The 17,621-nt window shown below is 39.8% G+C and overlaps 1 protein-coding gene across 3 annotated transcripts in view; it reads right to left on the reverse strand.

Annotated features, from left to right (window-relative positions):
- Positions 1-8,587: 8,587 nt before the first annotated feature.
- The window catches only part of PREP (prolyl endopeptidase), a 62,895-nt gene continuing 53,861 nt past the window's right edge, over positions 8,588-17,621 (reverse strand). For all 3 annotated transcript variants that reach the window (XM_081941704.1, XM_081941705.1, XM_081941703.1), the window contains exons 13-15: positions 14,120-14,251; positions 12,291-12,447; positions 8,588-9,324 (exon numbers count right to left, since the gene is read on the reverse strand). In XM_081941704.1, coding sequence (XP_081797830.1) covers positions 9,030-9,324; positions 12,291-12,447; positions 14,120-14,251 — 584 coding nt within the window. In that variant the 3' untranslated portion in view covers positions 8,588-9,029. The remainder of the gene's footprint in view (positions 9,325-12,290; positions 12,448-14,119; positions 14,252-17,621) is intronic.

Genomic DNA, 17,621 nt, shown 5'->3' on the forward strand with positions numbered 1-17,621 from the left:
TAACCCTGTCATGCTGAAATGTTCATTTGGCTGTGCTAAGTAGTCTTTACCAGCAGCTGTCGGCTAGCATTTGTTTTCTTTACTATAAGTATAATGTGTAATCATTTTTTTTCCCTAGCCGTTAGCTGGCAATACAGTATGACTTTTGGTTTAACTGACAAAACTTTATATGATGATCAATACAGGGGGATGGAGGAGAAGAACACAGACAAATCAGACCAATGGATTCTATTTTGGAGCTGCAAAGCAAGTGATAATGAAGCTTAGAGAGAAAGGTGTGCATAACGGAAAAATGCACAATAATGCTATAGAAGCTGCACACCTCTGGAGCAAAATCAAGATAAATTGATTTGTTAGGGAGAATAAATCAAAGCTCAAGTTATACCGTATTATGGCACAGGCATTTTATTTTATTGTCTCACTGTTTTCACTGCTTTATAGGTGTTATTTTGTTATTTATAGGTTTTATTGTTGTTTTATGAGCTACCCAGAGTTCTTGAGATGGGAGGCCATATAAATCTTTAAATAAATAAATAAAAAATAAAACCCTGATAGTGCAACAATGGTGTTAATAAAGGAGGCTGAATTCCACTAGGACCAAAATAATTACCGTGGAAAATTGAGAAAATTAAAACAGTATCCATTCCAACTACATGAGCAAGAGAATAAAACAAGCCAGGGTGTAATTCAGTGAACTCACTGCTCATAAATATTAGATGATTGCATAGTCCAGCAAATTTTAATTAAGTATATGCAGAAAACATTTCTGAATCTTATATTATCCAGTAGTCATTTTCTTTAATCAATAAATGAAATATCAGTTTATTTACTCCATATGTTGATCAGACTTTGTTCAAGTTCAAGATAACTTTCCATATTAAGTATTTTTACTGTAATGATGCTTTCAAACGCTCTTTTTCCACATTGGGCTGGATCCAGAAGTGCTGTGTTAGAAAAAAATTCTGACAATGACGTCGGTTGGTGTGACCCCATGCAAAATCATGTGCAACACTGTAAAGCTTAATTTCTACAAGAGACTCTATAACATGCAAGACATGTGGAAGCCATATTCCCATTTCATTCTTTTTTTTGGGGGGGGAGTCACACAAAAATCTTGCACTGATAACAGAATGGCCTTCCACCGATAGCTAAGTGTCTTCTGTTAACATAAAGGCACGTTTGAACCTAGTCAATAAGCATCATCCTGACTTACTTAAAGCTATAGCAAAGATAAAAAGAACAAAATGATTACCTGAAAAATTGTGCAATATGAAGTGTGATTCCTAAATCATATGAGCCCACCAAAGTAATATTGGAGGTAGATACTGGATATGGCCTTCCTCTTACAAAACTGTCATTAAAATGCATGGTTTATGATTAGATAGAAGAAGGAAGGCTGATAAATAGACTATAAATTTGTGAAGGCAGCTAGTTTATCTCTGGACATATTAGGCATTCTAAAATTCTGGATCCTAATGATCCAAATAATTCATGGTATAGACAATATGAAAACAGCAAAAGGACTTCTATAATGGGCAGAAAATTGGAGGAGGTGACACAGTTAAACAAATGAGAAAAAGAGGGCAATTTGTCAAGCTCAAAATAGCATACCACAATGCACTTGTCAGTTGTTTTCCTACAGGTCACTGAGCAATCAGGTAAGGATAATGAGAGAATGTGAGACACAACATTAAATAAAAACTGAGGTGCTTAAACAGTTAGAAAATATGCAAGACTATAGTGTAGTGTTGAGTATTCTTAGGAACATCAACTTACAATCTGATCTCCTAGGTCATTCATCAGGAAACAGATAAATGGTATGACAGTATTAACAATTCTTTGCCATTTGCATTCTATACAGTAATTAGGTTTTCTTTGAACAAAATCTTCAGGCAGCTGGGTTGAAAAATATGCTCACTCAGAATGCATTCAATAGTGAATCAGTAAAACAATCTTACGTGTGGTGAGGAGAAAGTGATGGTGAATCATCCACATTTCTAAAACCATAAGGTACACTCAGTATCAGAGTATCTGTGTGTTCAGAGAAAAAAAATAGTTCTATCCTCTTAGTGCAGGGGTGTCAAACTTGTGTCATCATGGCGTCATCATGTGATGTATGATGACTTTACCCCTCTTCGCTAAACCAGGTGTGGGTGTGGCCAGCATGTGACACATCTGGTCCGTGGGCTGTGACTTTGACAGCTCTGTCTTAGTCTCTATAGCCCACAGATTCAGAGGTAAGGGCTGCATTGCCATTTCTTAAATCATTTTTTAAATTTTATACATACAAATCATAACTGAAATACTTTTTTCCACCATTCTGTTTACAGAACTGGCCATTCAGATATTTAGATGCAGAAAGCAAAAGCATCAATCTTCTTGTTTTCTACCTTTTAAGAAAAACGGGAAAAACTTGGATAATATACAGTAGATAGTCCTCACTTAAAGACCTGTTTAGCAACCTGTTAGGGTTTTTCTTAATATTTATTTATTACTCAAATATATATATAGTCACCATTTGGTACAGCATACATATATAAAAGACTGTGTAGTTCCCTCCTCCCCCACAGCTATTTTATTTATAAAATTAATCTATTTATCACATATCTATATCTATTTGACTATTTCTCTTATTTAATCTTATTTAATTCTTAACTATATAACAATAATTTTAAGGAAAGGGGATTTTCTAGCATTGTTCTTAAGAGGTATTAATTGTACTACTTGTATAATCATATCTCAAAATTCAGAAGTTGGAGTCTTCCAGTCTCAGAATCCATCCACCAGAAGATTTTAAGATTGGATGTGATAGCTTAAACTGTTTTGATGTTGTGATAAGATTCCAAGAAGGCAATAGAGGCCAACAGCAGAAAGCTTCTGGGATCTTAGGGAAGAATAATTTATTAGGAGAGCTTCCTTAGGAGGAACCACATGCAATAAAGAAGGTAATTATTTGTTCCTGATTCAAAACTGCAGGCCCAACTCGTTATGAAATCATAAGGTACCAGATTGGCTCAGGAACTATATAATTTAAGCAATGTAAATTATTCCCATTGACTACAATTTCTGAAACAATAGATTTAGGGTATCATTCTTATTTGGAAAAATAGCCATGGATATTCTTAAATACAATCCCATCAGGCTATTTCCCTTCAAAATATGCAGCATTGTGCATAATGTAAAAAAATAAAATAAATAGTAAGCAAAAGTAAGTTGGTACATGAAATAAAATATTGGTAATAATAGATGAATGGAAGATTGCTGACATGCAAAGGAGGGCAAACAAGAAGGAACTAATCAGACTCAAGTCTGTAGTCCAGCTACCAGAGGTGAATAATCCATCAATATTTTACATGTAAACCACCTAGAGATCCTCTGTGAGGGAGGTGGTTTTTAAAGGAAAATTTCAGTGGTGGAATTCATTTTTTTTTACTACCGGTTCTGTGGGCGTAGCAAGGGAAGGATACTGTAAAATCTCCATTCCCTCCCCATTCCAGGGGAAGATTACTGCAAAATCCCCATTTCTTCCCGATCAGCTGGGACTCGGGAGGCAGAGAATAGATGGGGGCAGGGCCAGTCAGAGGTGGTATTTACCGGTTCTCCAAACTATTCAAAATTTCCACTACTGGTTCTCCAGAACTAGTCAGAACCTGATGAATGCCACCTCTGGAAAAGTTGTGTTGGTTTTTGTGGGAAATTAACCTATTTCTGCATGGACCTATCTTCTAAGGAGTGCCCATGTCTTCCACAATCCCACAATGGTGTGCGTAATTGTAATTAATAAAGCATTTGTAGATTAACTCTGTGTATGCTGTGCTCAATGTGCCCCTTAATAATTTCATTACTGCGTTATATCCTGTATTTAATAACTCCTGTGCTTCAAAAAGTGTGCAAGAGTAATACCCTAATAAAATTACTTTTATGGTTCTCTTTGGATGCCCTACTTTCATTTCAGTATTACAAATTAAGCAGAAGTGATACACATTTATTTGCTTTCTTGATATTTTCATGCCTTGCAACACAGGTACTAACCATTGACTGCATTTTGATCAACAAATGTTTACAAATGATAATTTTTTTTCCTTATCTTCAATGTCTGAAGATGTCTGAAAGACATCACAGCAGTTTCCAAACTGCCCAGTTAAAAGCTTATATAGAGTTCCGGTTCCGGCGGCGGCGGCGACGGGCAGCTCCTTGCCCGCTCCGGCTCCCCGGTGGGCTTCCCCACTCCTTGGGGGGCACAGGACACCCCGCAGAGGGGTCCTGCCGGAGGGGCGGCATCGCGGAGGACTCCTGCAGCGGCGGCGGGCGGCGGGAGGTCTCTCGCGCGCCCAAGGCACTGGGGAGCAAGATCGGAGGGCGCTTCGCGTTTCTACGCCTCGCGCCTCGCTAAAGCCGACTGGAGAATGCAACAATAGAAGGAAGCAGCTGCGGTGCGGTGAGGTTGCTTCTCTCTTCATTCCCTATTCAGTACGAAGAATTATTCAGCTTTCTTTAAAACAACTTTCGGAGCAATTTGGAGGCGCGGCTGGAGGGAGGGGTTTTCCCCCCCCCCTTGGACAAGCGGCGAGGAACAATTTTGCTCTCAGCCCCTGGGGGAGGAGGAGGGGGGAGAGCCAACGAATGAAGCCTCACCCAGGTTGAGATGACTTTCTTTTCAATTTAATTTTACATATTACTGTGATTTGAGGACTTTTGGAACTTTTTAAAAACTTTGTTATGCCTCTGTGCCCAAAACTGGCAGGGCAAGATGGCACACTTCCGTTGTCTTTATGAACTGTGAAACCTGACTCCACCTTTAAAATTCAGGCTTCCGGTCTTTGTCTCCGTGTCTCCCAGAGGAATCTCTTGTGGATTGGTATTTTTTGAACTTTCTAGGGGAAACTTTCTATCTATTGCCAGACTTATTAGAGAGATTCTCTTCTGCCTGGTTCTTCTGCTCCCGGAACTCACCTGGCTACCCTTCTTTTCTGACTGTTTATCTTATATATGGACTGAACTTTTAACGTTATAAAGGATGGCATCCAAAAGACCACCTCCTGGAAAACCTGGCTTTGCCACGTCTGCTCCAACATCTGCAACATCCAGTCCAGCCACACAGTCAAAGATAACAGAACTGATGCAACCTAAGACTACAGAGATCGACTTTCAACAAATGCTTCAACAAATTTTACAGGGCCAGGAGGAAATCAAGAAACAGCTAAGGGAAATGAAAGATGAAATTAAAGAAAATCAAGCCCAAATTTATAAGAACTCACAAAGACTGAATCTTGTGGAAGGGGGGGGTGGAGGAGGTGAGGGGGGTGGTGGAAGCTGTGCAGAAAGGGAACAAAGATCTTGACATCCAACAGATGAAATTAGAATTTGAGAGAATGTCCTATTATCTTAGATTTCAAAATGTTATAGAAGAAGATGGGGAAAACATAAGGGACATCATGACAAACATCCTGGCTGACTACACACACAAAGAAAAACAACAGATGGGGTGGGATATAGACCTGGTTTATAGAGTGAACTCAGCTTATGCTAGAACACACAATGTACCCAGGGAGGTTCATATTAAATTTCTTAGAAAAACCACAAGAGATGAAATTCTGGGTGTACAAAGCGGGCAAGCATTGATATATCATGATATGGAGATAACCATTCTGAAGCAGATCCCTAAGAAGATTAGAGAAAAAAGGAAGAATTATTCGCAATTAACGAATAAATTATACCAGAAAGGGGTGTGGTTTAGATGGTTGATGCCTGAAGGTATGCTGATATTCTGGGAGGAGACAAGAATTAGAATCAATTCACCCATAGAGGCGCAGGCCTTTATGGAAAAAAATAAAATACTCCTAGAGAAAACACCAGACACTACAACGGACATGCAGGACACGGGAGGGGCCAGAGCTCTGCCAGTGGAGGGAGATGGGGCAATAGCAAGAAGACTCAGATCACAAAAATAAACAAGAAAATCATATTATTATAAACTGACCGAAAGTGATAATGGAATTATATTAGGATTTTATACTGTAATGTTTAATCTGATTGAATTTAGTAATAGAACTAATATGCTGATTGTAATCAATTATATACCAATGCATTATATATAAATGTATACTATGGGTATGGAGGGAGGGGCGCCTTTCACATTTTGCAACTGCCAAAATTTGTATACCTGTCAATTTACCCTTTTCCCTATAAATGTTGAAAAACCAATAAAATTTTATTACAAAAAAAAAAAAGCTTATATAAAACTTGTTCTGAAACAGCAAATCTCCTGCTACAGTTTAAAAATTACAAACTTTTTTAAAAAAAGTAAGCTCTTAAAAAGTATCAAAGAATTCATCGCCATCTATCAATTTGATGTTTAGTTTAGCAGACTAGTTGGTCTTTTCTGTGAATACAGGTAATCCTTGACTTACAATAATTCATATAGTGACCATTCAAAGTTACAATGGCACTGGAAAAAGGGACTTGTGACCATTTTTCACAGTTATGACCTTTGCAGCATCCCCATGATCATGTGATCAAAATTCAGATGCTTGGCAACTGGTTCATACTTATGACGGTTGCCATGTACCAAGGTCATGGGATCCCCTTTGGTGACCTTTTGATAAGCAAAGTCAATGGGGAAGCCAGATTCACTTAACAACCAGGTTACTAACTTATCAACTGCAGTGATTCACTTAACAACTGGCAGAAAGGTCATAAAATGGTACAAGACTCACTTAACAAATGTCTCACTTAACAACAGAAATGTTGGGCTCAATTGTGATCATAAGTCGAGGACGACTTGTAATTCATTATATACTAACAGTGCAACCTTTTTTTAAAAAAAAAATCTGGAAAGTATTGCACACATTAAAGTGATTTTTTTAAAAAAGCCCATACCTATGCAATAGTGCAATAGCAAATACACAATTCCATTGTAAAAGTGAATTGATATGAATCTTCTTTCTTTCTCTCCCCTCCCCAATGAACAGGCCTAAACAAAGTCTGGCAGAAGTGTAAAATGAGAATAATAACCAATAATAATGAACAAGAGTTTTCCAAACATTCCAGTGAGCTAGATTTTCACCTATTATAATGTTTTCAGGTAGGTACCTCTATCAACATCATAATGCCCCTTACTTCAGTTTTTTCATATGTGGCAGAAAAGTTGTCAGATCCAAACGGCCATAAAATGATAAATGTTCAAACACTTTCAATAGATTCATGGCTAAATAGACCTGCTTAATTTGATTAAATATCTGTTAAATTAAGTCATTCACTCATGGCTTCACATAATTTTAGTTCTGGCCCCAAACAATTTTGCTAGCAGTACAGAATCAACTATTGTATTGTCTCCCTTATTATTATGACTTTCCATATTATGTTTGTATCAATCTACTGAATAGCTCTTTGTCACTGAATTGTAAGGTCGAAGAATCAGCAAGTAATTAGATATTCTGGAGAAGCTAAAACGCCTAATCACAGCATTTTCTGATTTTGTTCTATCTAGTGACCAAAATGATAAAGGTTTGTGTGTGTGGAAGAAACAATATTCAGAACCATCAAAGTTTCTTAACTGAAAAATACAATCTTTGGACAAGTTGATTAATCAAAGAGTGATATTTAGGTTATATTGGATACCCCAAAGAATGCATTTAAAAGAATTGAATTTTATATGCTGGAGGCATAAAGAATTTGAGGATTCATTGACCCATGTGATATGATTATGTCATCATTGGTAACTTTTTGGGATAGTATATAAATCTATATAAGCAGATTTATGATAGAATCTTTAGTTGTTGAATAAGTTAATTGCAATAGCACTTAAGACTTTCCAGCCCTCTCTAAGCAGTTTACAGATTCAGCATAGTCACAACAATCTGGGTCTTCATTTTACCTACCTTGGAAGGATGGAAGGCTGAGTCAACCTTGAGCCTGGTGAGATTTGAACTGCCAAACTGCTGGCAGCTGGCAGTCAGCAGAAGTAGTCTGCATTCTAACCACTGCGCCAGCTTGGTTCTAATGTAATGTTAAACTATATACAGATTTGAATTTGACTTTCTACCAGGAATTATGGTTGTATAAAGAAGTATAAAATAATGAAATTTAGAAATTTAAAATTGGTATTATTCCAGATGTCAAAGTGTAGGTGTCAGAAATATGTGATCTCTTTGTTTTGGAAAAGACATCATTTTCTTCCTCTATTTCCTTTGGGACAAAGGATATAGTAGAAGAAAATGTTGTCTTTTCCAAAGGAGATAGCAATATTTATTACTAGGGCAACATTTGTGATATTTTACAATAATATTTTATATCACCATTATTATATTAGTGTATTCATGTGTAAACTGGTAACTATTGGTAAATATAACATAATTGGTAGATTTTTTTTCATTTCTTTTTCAGTTTGTATTATTGGTCTTTTGTTTAGTCTCTCTTTTAAAAAAAAAACTATTTTGTGAATTATATATGCATAACATAAACAAATATTCTGTACTAATAGTCAAGGAATGTATGTGCATATATGCATGAGGTAATATCTACAAAGTATTTCTTTGCTGTGTACTAATCAAAAGAGAACCCACACAAAACCTAAAAGTATTCAGTGTTTGTAGTACAACTGTTTTAATGAAGGAACAATGGCAGTAATCTCAATGTTTGGGATTACCTGGTTTGCAAAGAAAATACAACTTGACAGTGTATACTGGAACAATACTTACATTTAATTATAAGTGAGCCAGATATCTTGACAAGGGGGAAAAATACATTAAAACCATTGTGTATGAATATTCATCACCAACATTTTGACTCTTTAAGAACCCACGTAACAGGATCATCTGCAATCTGTCTATTTATCGGAACATGCTATTTAAAATGTACAACTGAAATTAAAATGAGGAGGCAAAGTAAACACCAAACAGAAGTAGAAGGGATATCAAGGTCACGGGAAGCCGAGAGCAGCAGTCCTTAAATGTAAGTACTACACTGAGTGTAGTGTTTGTTTTAAAATGTTGTTAAAGCCCTTGAGTTCTAACTGAAACAATAATTATCTATTCTATCCATTCAAGATTTAGGCATCTTGCTATAAAGGCATACATGTCAGATGCTTCCTCTATAACCTTGGCTGTTGGCTTGCCTGCACCATGACCAGCTTTGGTGTCAACATGAATTATTAATGGATTGATTTGTTTGGGGCTTCGACCTACAATATGTTGCAGAGAAGCAATGAACTTCAAGGAATGAAGAGGCACCACTCGGTCATCGTGATCAGCTGTAAGAAGTAAGATTGCAGGATATTGAACTCCATCACCTTCTGGTATTTTGATATTGTGAAGAGGAGAATATCTGCAGAAGAGATACATGCATTTGTACTTTGTGAACACTTATTGGCCTTCAATAGGCAGATAAATAGCAACAGCAATAGCATTAGAGGCGTGATGGCGAACCTATGGCACGTGTGCCACAGCTGGCACGCATAGCCTTTTCTTAGGGCATGAGCACGTGCGTGCTGGCCAGATGATTTTGGCTTTCATTTTTGGCTGTTTTTTGTCCTCTGGAGACTTTCCTGAAGTCTCTGGAGGGCGAAAAACAACCCAATGCGCAAACCGGACGGTGTGTAAGACTTTTCATCTCCTACTTTTGGCCACCCCTGATTCTCCACAGCCATTTCTCCTGAGGGAGTGGAAGGAAGGAATTCTTTAGAGGACGAGAAAGGACAATTAATATAAATCCAACGAAAGGAGAGAGGCGTAATTTTTTTTGCCAAAATGCCTCCCTCCCTCCCTCCCTTCTCTCCCCCCCCCCATCTCCTCTCTTCTCCATCAATACAGGGCTCGATGTTCCTTCTTCACAGCCTGCAGCTGTGGGTGCCTGCAAAACTAGGCAGGAAAGGAGGAGAAAAGGGGGGGGGACTCTCCAAGGTGAGCAAATAAAAAGACACGCCAAAACATCTGCAGCTGCTGTGGCTGTGAAACAGGATGCCCCGGTCTCTTTACTCCGCCCCGAGTCCCTTTTGGGAGAGGGGGCGGTATAGAAGCACGGTAAAATAAATAATAAAATAATAAATAAATACTCCCTGGCACACTTGGTTGAGGTTCTCCAATCCATCTCTTTCTCTCTGCGCCCCACCCCCAGTGGCTCAGCGTGAAGAACTGGGAGGAACCACGCAAGGAAAAGGAGGAGGAAGGAAAGGGGGGAATGGGGGAGAAAGAGAGAGAGAGGGAGAAAGAGAAACAGAGATAAAAAGAGAAATGGAACAGAGAAGATACTGAGCCCTGGCGGGCTTTTAAGAAAAGGGTTTGGGGGTTTGGGCTTGGACTTGGTGGTGGGGCGGGGGGGGGGGAGACAAGAAGGAAGGTTCAATAAATCCAAGGATTAAATAAAAAGGCAGAGAGTTGTGGGGATGGTGGTGGCAGAGAACGTCAATTTGTGTGGGCTGTGGGTTGCAGGGTTTGAGCATGAAAAGCAGGAAAGCGCCTGGCTCTCAGCTGGTCAATCTGCTACTTTTCCTCCTCTATGTTTTTCCTGGCTTTGGGGAGGTATCCCCCACACCCAATCGTCCGCCCAAAAAGGAAAGTTCCAAAAGTGCCAGCAAAGGGGGCGAGGAGAATAAAGGAAGATCCTATGTTAGAAGATCCCAAATGAAGTTAGAAAGCCTTAACTGGAATGGGGGGAATAGGGGGTAGAGCTTCACCAAGGACTCCCCTCTCCTTTCCCCTCCTGGGATTGCCCCCTTTCCCCAAAAAGGCAGAGGTGGTCGGTATTTAGAGGGAATATCTCCCTTCCTCTTCCTTTTCCTCTGCACGATTCCTCCCAGTTCTTCACGCTGAGCCAAAACAGCGCTGAGAAGGGGAAAGTCCTCCCTCGGCAAAACAGTGCTGTTTTAACAGCCTGTTTTTAGAAGCCCCCCATCGCAAAACAGTGCTGAGCAGGAGGTCACCCCCCAACACGGTTTTGAGATGTGAGGCTTTCCCTCCCCCCAGCGCTGTTTTGAGATCTGAGGCCAAAAGGGGGGCATGTTGCACACGCATCCGCAAGGCGAGCACAGGGGTGGGGGTCATGCGCGCATGTGTGGGGGGGTGAGGAGCGGTGTGTGTGTGTGTGTGTCACACACGGATGTGCAGGAGATGGGGCGTGTGGGAGAAGCATTGCATTATGGGTGTGGGCACGCGAGCGCACACAACAGCGCTCGCTCGCATGCTGTCGGCACCCGAGGAAAAAAAGGTTAGCCGTCACTGACCTAGAGTATATACTGCTTTTACCCACCTCAGAAGAATGGAAGGCTGAGTCAACCTTGGACAACAATACTGCCTTCTACTTCAAAAGATTATTGTTTTATTAATGTATTATTTAATGATTTTCTTTTATTAGTTTTATTTTTTATATATGGTGTTTTTATATCCCTGTAAGCCACCTTAAGTCACCATGTGCTAATAGGCGGCAATATACATTTTCTAAATAAAACAAATAAGTAAATAAAAGATCTAGGGAATGGGTGAGGAGCAGGATAGCTGCAGCTGGAAAAACAATTGGACATGGCCATCCATAATAATCCCTCCCTAAAAAATTTACAGAGTCAGCATATTGCTCTCAACAATCTGGGTCCCCATTTTACTGACCTTGAAAGGATGGAAGGCTGTCAGCCTTGAGTCAGTGAGAATTGAACTGCTGGCAATTGGCAAAATTAGCCTGCAATACGGCATTCTAACCAGTAGGCCACCATGGTATGATCAACAAAGGTTAAAAATAGCAAATTCAATGCTAGAGGTAATTAGAGTATAAATAAAAAATAAGCCACGCTGGCATCTTAACTACTTGATACAATTCTCTGTAAGATTTTCTTTCTGTTGTGGAATTCTACATAGTTCTGGTCACCAAATCTTAACAAAATAGTTATGCAGCTGAAGAACATGAAATCAAATTATCAAGATACTATTGGAACATCCAGGAAAATATAGAGTTTATGAGTTCATAAGAGAAGTTACTAAAATGGGAATACAGAAGACATATTTATGCAGTAAATGAGCATTCGCCAACCTAGCAACTTCCAGATATGTTAAGAGGTGTTATTCCCAAATATGGCTTGTAGTTTGGGGAGATTAGAACATATGGTGGGGGAAGGCTGGTCTAGTAGTTTTATTAATTTGTGGAATACATCCACATTTAATTTATACTAAATCACATTTAAAAAACCCTTTATATTACTCAGCTTTTGTGCAACAAAATAAAAAAATAAATAACATCTTTATTATTGTTATTCAGCAGTCTAGTAGAGTATACTGTATGTAAACAGGGAGATATTCTTTACTTACTTGAGCAGCCAATCAAATTGTTCTTTATAATCCGAGCAGCCAAAATCTGTAGTCCACGCATGACCAATGGTGAATTTGTGGAACTTTAGCATGTCCATCACTCCAACCTGAGCAATCACACAGGCAAATAGATCTGGCCGCTGGTTGGCACAGGCAGCTGAAAAAGTTGGAAAGATACTCACCTATTAGCATTGATGAATACTTACTATAGAATGGTTTCAAATACAATGAATAAGAGCTAGTGTTTGAAAACTTAAGGTACCAAATATTCCACATCAAAGCATAGGGTGGGCTGCTCAGGATTCGCATGGGTTTGGGCGATCCTCTAGCTAGGATTCTGCCCAGTTTGTCAAACCCCCAAATGCTGGCCCCATCCACCCCATCCCTCCCAGGAGTCTCCACGTGGCCCGCTCATGATGCCAGGTAAGTGCAGGGCCCACACGGAGGCTCGGGGTGAGTGAAAAACGGGCATACCGGAGCTTCAGGAAGTCCAGAAACGACCTGTTTCTGGTCTCCGGAGCCTGGGGGAAGCATTTTGCCTTCTTGGAGGCTCGAGAATAGCCTCTGGATCCTGGGGAGGGCGAAACACCCCCCCTCACACCCCCGCGGTGGTGGAGGCCTACTAGGCCACACCCAGCCAGCAACGAGGTAGCAAACCTGTTCTGGAACCTTTGAACCCCACCCCTGGAAATAACCAACCTAGAACTGCAAATAAATTTCCTGAGAGAATAATTAATCAGTAGAATGATTTAGTAGTTGGTGCTCCAACACTGGAGGTTCTTAAGAAGAGATTGGACAACCATTTGTCTGAAATGCTATAGGGTTTCCTGTTTGAGCAAGGGATTGCATTAGAAGATCTCCAAGGTCCCTTCCAATTCCGGTTATTCTATTAAGCAAAAAAATTCTTAAAAAACTAACAGCAGATGGTACTGAAATACTTTCACTATGAGATTAAAACATGTTGTGTCTAATGTTTAATATAACTACAAAAACAAAGCTCTATATTTTGAACACAGGTAGGCAGATTGTACTCCCTAAGCCCTTTCTGATAAAGTGTCTGTATCATTTTGTCCCTCTTTTGAAGCCTAGGCAAGTCCAACTAGCTTCTCAAATTTTGAAGAAAGCACCCCACACACTCAAAAAATAGAAATAAAAATTGGGGACTCTTCCCCAAATCCCGCTTTATGCATTATGCATCTATAGCCCAATTTATACCATTATCCCACCTATTACAGATTTTTTTTACAGCACTGTAAGTGCAATTCCCAGCCTCAAAAAAAAAAAAAAAGGTTCACCTCTGGATATCAATTAGCAGGTACACAAGAAGGGCAACATGGAGCAAAAATAGTAACTGGCAATTAAAAATGGACAGAAGTGAATGTTTACTAATCACTTAAGTTGGGTACAAATATGAATTGTGTTTTCCCAGTAGAATATTTTTCAGCTTGGTGTCCTCTAGATGTCCTGGGCTAAAAGCTCATTATCCTTAGGCAGTCTCTGCCTAGAAAGATTAAGATTTTATAGTTTAACATGGTTGGAGAAAACCAGGTTTGAAAACCATATTTTTATGTACTGAATTCTTTGTGTAGATAGTCCTAGCCAACACATTATGCATATAGCTGATATACAGACAGATGTGCTAATGGGCACTTTGCATATCTCTATGATGTCTAGATGTGGAGCAAATTTTGTGAGTCTGTTAACAAGTGTGTTGGTGAATTTTTTTAAAAATGGACCTTTAAGACCTCTCCTTTGCATATCCTCAAGATGCTTTTGCATCCCATACAAGGTAATCAAATAACAGAGAAATATACAGCCTCTGATCTTACCAACTAAGAGGCCTCCATTTGAACCTCCATTAATAGTCAGCTTTTTTGGAGATGTATATCCCTCTTGGGCAAGATACTCAGCTGCAGACTGGAAGTCATCAAAGCAGTTTTGTTTATTGGCCAAGATTCCACCTAAGAACAGAGAAAAATCAATTAACTCCTTCAGAACTCATGCAGTCTTTGGATCTCAGCATAATGCAGGGAGGTACAAAAAGCACGTTTTGGGATGACTTTTCAGCTCCATGAGTATTTTAAATAATTTATGCAGTTGGGAATACAAAAGACAATAGAGATCTCTTTCAAGAAAAGAATCAGAAGGTGGTTCTGCCAATAACTTTAATGCTTTCAAAAGCTTTGAATAATGCATAAATATGCTGAAGACTGGAAAGTACAAAATAAAAATCCACTACTATTTTAGGTAATGTTCCTAATAACGCATCCCTTCTAAAAGCCTTACATGGAGCAATATGACTATGAGTAGCCCTGAAAAAAAGTTACCTAGATTTTTAATGGAAACTATAATCTTCCTTTTCCCCCCATAGCATTTTAAAATGCATAACTGTATGGAAAACAGATGAATGAGAATTTTTAAAAAACAAGCATGAAACTTGGTATCAAACACATGGACCATTATGAGACCAGGTTATTTTTTTTAATTTGTATCCTGCCTTTATTATTTTTACAAATAACCCAAGGGGACGAACATATCTAACACATCTTCCTCCTTCTATTTTCCCCACAACCTGTGAGATTGGTTGGGCTGAGTGACTGACCCCTAAGTCACAGCGCTGGCTTTCATAGCTAAGGTGGGACTTGAATTCAGAGTCTCCTGCTTTCTAGCCTGGTACCTTAACCACTAGACTTCTATCTCAGCAATCAACTCAAAAGAACTAAAATGAACAAAATATAATGCAATCAAGTACTAATCAATTCAGCTGTCCAGAAAGGAGGCCAATGTGACTTGTCCCTTAAGCCTAACCTTACAAACAGTGGCTCACATTCATTTACATCTGTGATACTGTGATGAGCCGTGGTGGCACAGTGGTTAGAATGCAGCATTACAGGCTGATTCTGCCAATTGCCAGGAGTTCGATTCTCAAGGTTGACTCAGCCTTCCATCCTTCCAAAGTCAGTAAAATGAGGACCCAGATTGTTGGAGGTAATATGCTGACCATTTAGAAAAGACTGTAAAGTATTGTTAAGTGGTATATAAGTCTATGTGCTATTGCTACTGTGCTTCTGGTCACTTGCAGAGATTCCTGAATGACAATTATCACTCTACTTCCAATTTTGGGGTTGTGACTGCTGTGATACTTCAAACCCAGATGGGTACATTTCCTAGAGAGAAACTCTACTATTTTCCCATTCGGGTCAAAATGACATGCACTATGTTTGCTCTCTCAACCAAGTTTAAATCAGGGGTGAGGATAGATTTATTACTGGTGCACTGATTGAATATATAGTGGACGGGAGGGTCAGATCCTTTTTGTGAATGAAATCTATTCTATTTGCATAAGACTATTTGGGTTCAGGTCCTTGGGCATAACATTTAGTGTTAAGTTGTTTAAAGTTTCTTTTTAAGATGCTACTATTTTTGGTTTGCACAAGACCTACTGATCATATAAAATCTGAGCGACCATAGAAAAAGGTGACCCTTTTCAAATTCTTTAACCATTTCAGTGTATTCTTTATAGAATTTCAAAACCTTGGTGAATGAAAAAAAAAACCTCTAGAAGTACCTGGTGACTCTTTTGCCATCATATAATAATATATAAAACATTCAAAATTAAATGTAACCAAGATTGAAAGGAACATATAATACATATGACTTTGAAAATGCTATAGCAGAGAGGAGCCTAGATTATCTTGAGTGAACTCAAAAAAGGTGAATAAACAGGATTGGGCCTGGCTACTATCTGAACAGAAGTTCATCTAGAAACCCCAAAGTTGTACCTAGATTGGAAGGTATAAGAAAATACCTTGGGAAAGGACAATTACCAACCACACCTAGAGGGTAAAGGTTCCCCTCGCACATATATGCTAGTTCAGCGGTTCTCAATCTGTGGGTTTCGACCCCTTTGGGGGTTGAACCACCCTTTCACAAGGGTCGCCTAAGACCATCCACCTCTACCAACATCGCCCATGCTCAGGAGCACGTCCTGAAGCGGCAGGTGTATGAAGAACGCCGGGTGGCAAAGCAGCCTCTTCGCGGCTCCGGGTGCAACCCAAACGCTGCCCTGCCCGGTCTCCATGCCAGGGAAAGGACGAGGCACTGAAGGGGGAGATGGGTCTGAAGCGAGCATGGTCGGCGGTGCCGCTTCAGCCCAGCTGCCTGCACAGGGGCTTGAAGGCGCCTGGAGAGCAGGAGACCGGTGGGACAGTCAGGCCACCTGCTTCAGCCAGCGGGACGGGCTCTCGCCCAGGCAGGCACATGCCGGGATTCAAGCTGCCTTGGGCCTGGATGCTGCCTTTGCTGCCCCCGCCGCCAGTCCTGTGCTGTGGGCTAAACTGAGCTCGGAGGCTTTTTGGCCTCTGGGAAGGGCTGGCAGGAGAGGCTGGAGGGGAGGACAGGCCCCGCCCACCCATTCCTTCCATCTCGAGGAATTCCATTCGGGATGGAAGCACAGTTCAATGTAGCTTAAGCCTCTATTTAAAATCCCATATAAAGGGCAACTTCTTAATCTGTGTTAACTCGCACGAATTAACCGCTACGCACTCCCATGCCTGGTTGTAACGATTCTTAAGAAAGAAAGAAACAAAGAAAGAAAGAAAAGGGAGGGAGGGAGGAATGGAAGGAAAGAAAGAAAAGGGAAGGAGGAAGGAATGGAAAGAAAGAAAGAAGAAAAGGGAGGGAGGAATGGAAAGAAAGAAAGAAAACTGGGTGGGTGGGTGAGGGGAATGGAATGTAAAAAAAGTTAACTTAATAAAGTGAAACTCGTGTAAACCACGAACTGCTGCTGGAGGCAGGCAGGGAGGTCGTTTTATCCTGGAAAATCCCAACCTGGCTGATCTTCTCCCAAACCAAGATGGGCAGATTAATCACTATGCTTTAAGTATGTTCAATTTGTAATAATGAAAATACATCCTGCATATCAGATATTTGCATTACGATTCATAACAGTAGCAAAATTACAGTTATGAAGTTATGAAGAACGAAAATAATTTTATGGTTGGGGGTCACCACAACATGAGGAACTGTATTAAAGGGTCGCGGCATTGGGAAGATTGAGAACCACTGCCTTAGATTGTAACGTCTAAGAAAATATATTGGGAAAGGACAATTGCCAACCACACCTATACTGATGCCAAAAAACCCTCAACATGGTCACATCCATAGCCTTTGGCGCTGAATGTACCATAGAAAACTAAAGCGAGTAGAAGAGAAATCCTGTCCTTCTTTAGCGCAACTTTCTGTCTCTACTTACTTACTGCATTTGTATAGCCACCCATCTTATATTATTATGCCAGGAATTGTGGAAATAAAGACCATTCAGGACAATGT

The sequence above is a fragment of the Natrix helvetica genome, assembly GCF_964273705.1.
Source record: "Natrix helvetica genome assembly, chromosome: 2".
NCBI lineage: Eukaryota > Metazoa > Chordata > Lepidosauria > Squamata > Natricidae > Natrix > Natrix helvetica.